The sequence below is a fragment of the Tetrahymena thermophila genome (assembly GCF_000189635.1).
Source record: "Tetrahymena thermophila SB210 genomic scaffold scf_8254267, whole genome shotgun sequence".
Classification (NCBI taxonomy): domain Eukaryota; phylum Ciliophora; class Oligohymenophorea; order Hymenostomatida; family Tetrahymenidae; genus Tetrahymena; species Tetrahymena thermophila.
Window position 1 is genome coordinate 1 of NW_002476113.1, and position 1,624 is coordinate 1,624.

The 1,624-nt window shown below is 15.9% G+C and overlaps 1 protein-coding gene across 1 annotated transcript; it reads right to left on the bottom strand. All coding sequences in view use genetic code 6, as the record gives it.

Moving 5' to 3' along the window:
- Window positions 1-1,211: 1,211 nt before the first annotated feature.
- On the bottom strand, window positions 1,212-1,451 carry TTHERM_002653386 (hypothetical protein; the record flags this gene model as incomplete). The annotated part of the gene is made up of 1 exon (XM_012800413.1): window positions 1,212-1,451. A coding segment is annotated over one exon (240 nt), but the record flags the coding sequence as incomplete, so codon positions are not given.
- Between the last annotated feature and the right edge of the window lie 173 nt (window positions 1,452-1,624).

Below are 1,624 nucleotides of genomic sequence, written 5' to 3' on the forward strand. Positions count from 1 at the left end.
AAAATATAATAAAGTAAAACAAATAAATAGCTTTTATTAAGTGTAAGTTTTGATAGCAAAAATGAAGAAAAAATATCAAATAATAAAAAATGAATAATAAATAAATAATTAAAAATTGAAATTAAAATTAAGTTAAAATAGCTAAAAAATTTAAGTTTTAATAAAAATCAATAAATAATGATGATAATTTCTTTTGTATAAATTTTTTATTTAAATCAATTTAAAATTAAATATACAAAAATATTAATAATAATAAAAATAATATTTTTTAATTAAATATACCGAAGATTAATATGGAGAACCTAATGAGATAAAAGTGAAGAGCTTTTAAACTTTTTTTATTAATTAATATAAATTTAAAATATATTAGTAAAAAAATTAATAATTACTTCTTCTAAGCTATAGTAATATTTAATCTATTATATCATTTTTTTTTTTTTGAAAAATATTGAATAGCAGTTTATGAAATTTATTTAATTAATTAATAATAAATGGATAAAAAGAACAAATAAATATAATAATTAATTAATTATCAAATATTAATTTATATATTTGGTTTTATGAAGAGTATCACATTCACAATTTAAACTTAATATTTTTATTTAAAACATATACTTAAAAATATAGTAGGAATTAAAGACAGCCAGTTATTTATTTAGTAATATTTGAAAAAAATCTGGTAGTTAATGTTCTTAAGGATTATAAAAATAATGTTTATCAGTAGATTTTTCTGTTTTAGCTCTGTAATTTTAGGAATATTTATAATATTTCTAATTATAGCATTATACCATACAAAAAAAAATTTCATGGTTTGCCTGACACTTATTATGAAATATATTTTTTATTTATTTATTTATTAAAAAATCTAATTTATATATATATTTTATAATAGAATTATAATTAATTAATAATTTATATTTATTATAATTTCAAAAATAATAAAAATAAACATTGAATAATTGTAAATTAATTTTTATTTGTAAATAATCTTCTAAATTTAAATCATATTTAACAACATAAAGTAAATGTAATAAAAGGATATTTAATAAAAGATAAAATAAATTTTTTTTTTAGATATTCATTTTTGCTAATATTTGTAAATATATTAAATATATATTTTGTAAAATAACTTTTTTTGCATCGATATCATATTAAGTTGAAGATAATTTCTTTTTAACTTATTAAGCAATCAAATTACTATATAATTATATTCAATAATGATTATTATAATATTGTTATTATTATGGCTATTATATAAGCTATTGTTATTATTACTACTATTACTACTGCTATTATTAATAGATTTGCTATTGTGGGTTTTGTAATAACTGGATTGTTTATTGAGGTAATTATTAAGGTTTATTCCAAACTTATTATTACTTTTGCTATTGTTATTATTAAACCATTTATCTTTAAAGAGGTATTTAATACATATCATTCAACCTTACTGCCTATGATTATTAGTTATAATGACTAACACATTGTTAATATGCTTAATACCTACCTTGAATTTAGTATACTTAAGGTTGCACGTTTTATTAACATTAAACTAAATCATCTTTAAGTACTTAGAGCTTAGCCTAGTTTTTAGGATGTGATTTTTCTATCTATTTTAACATATCTG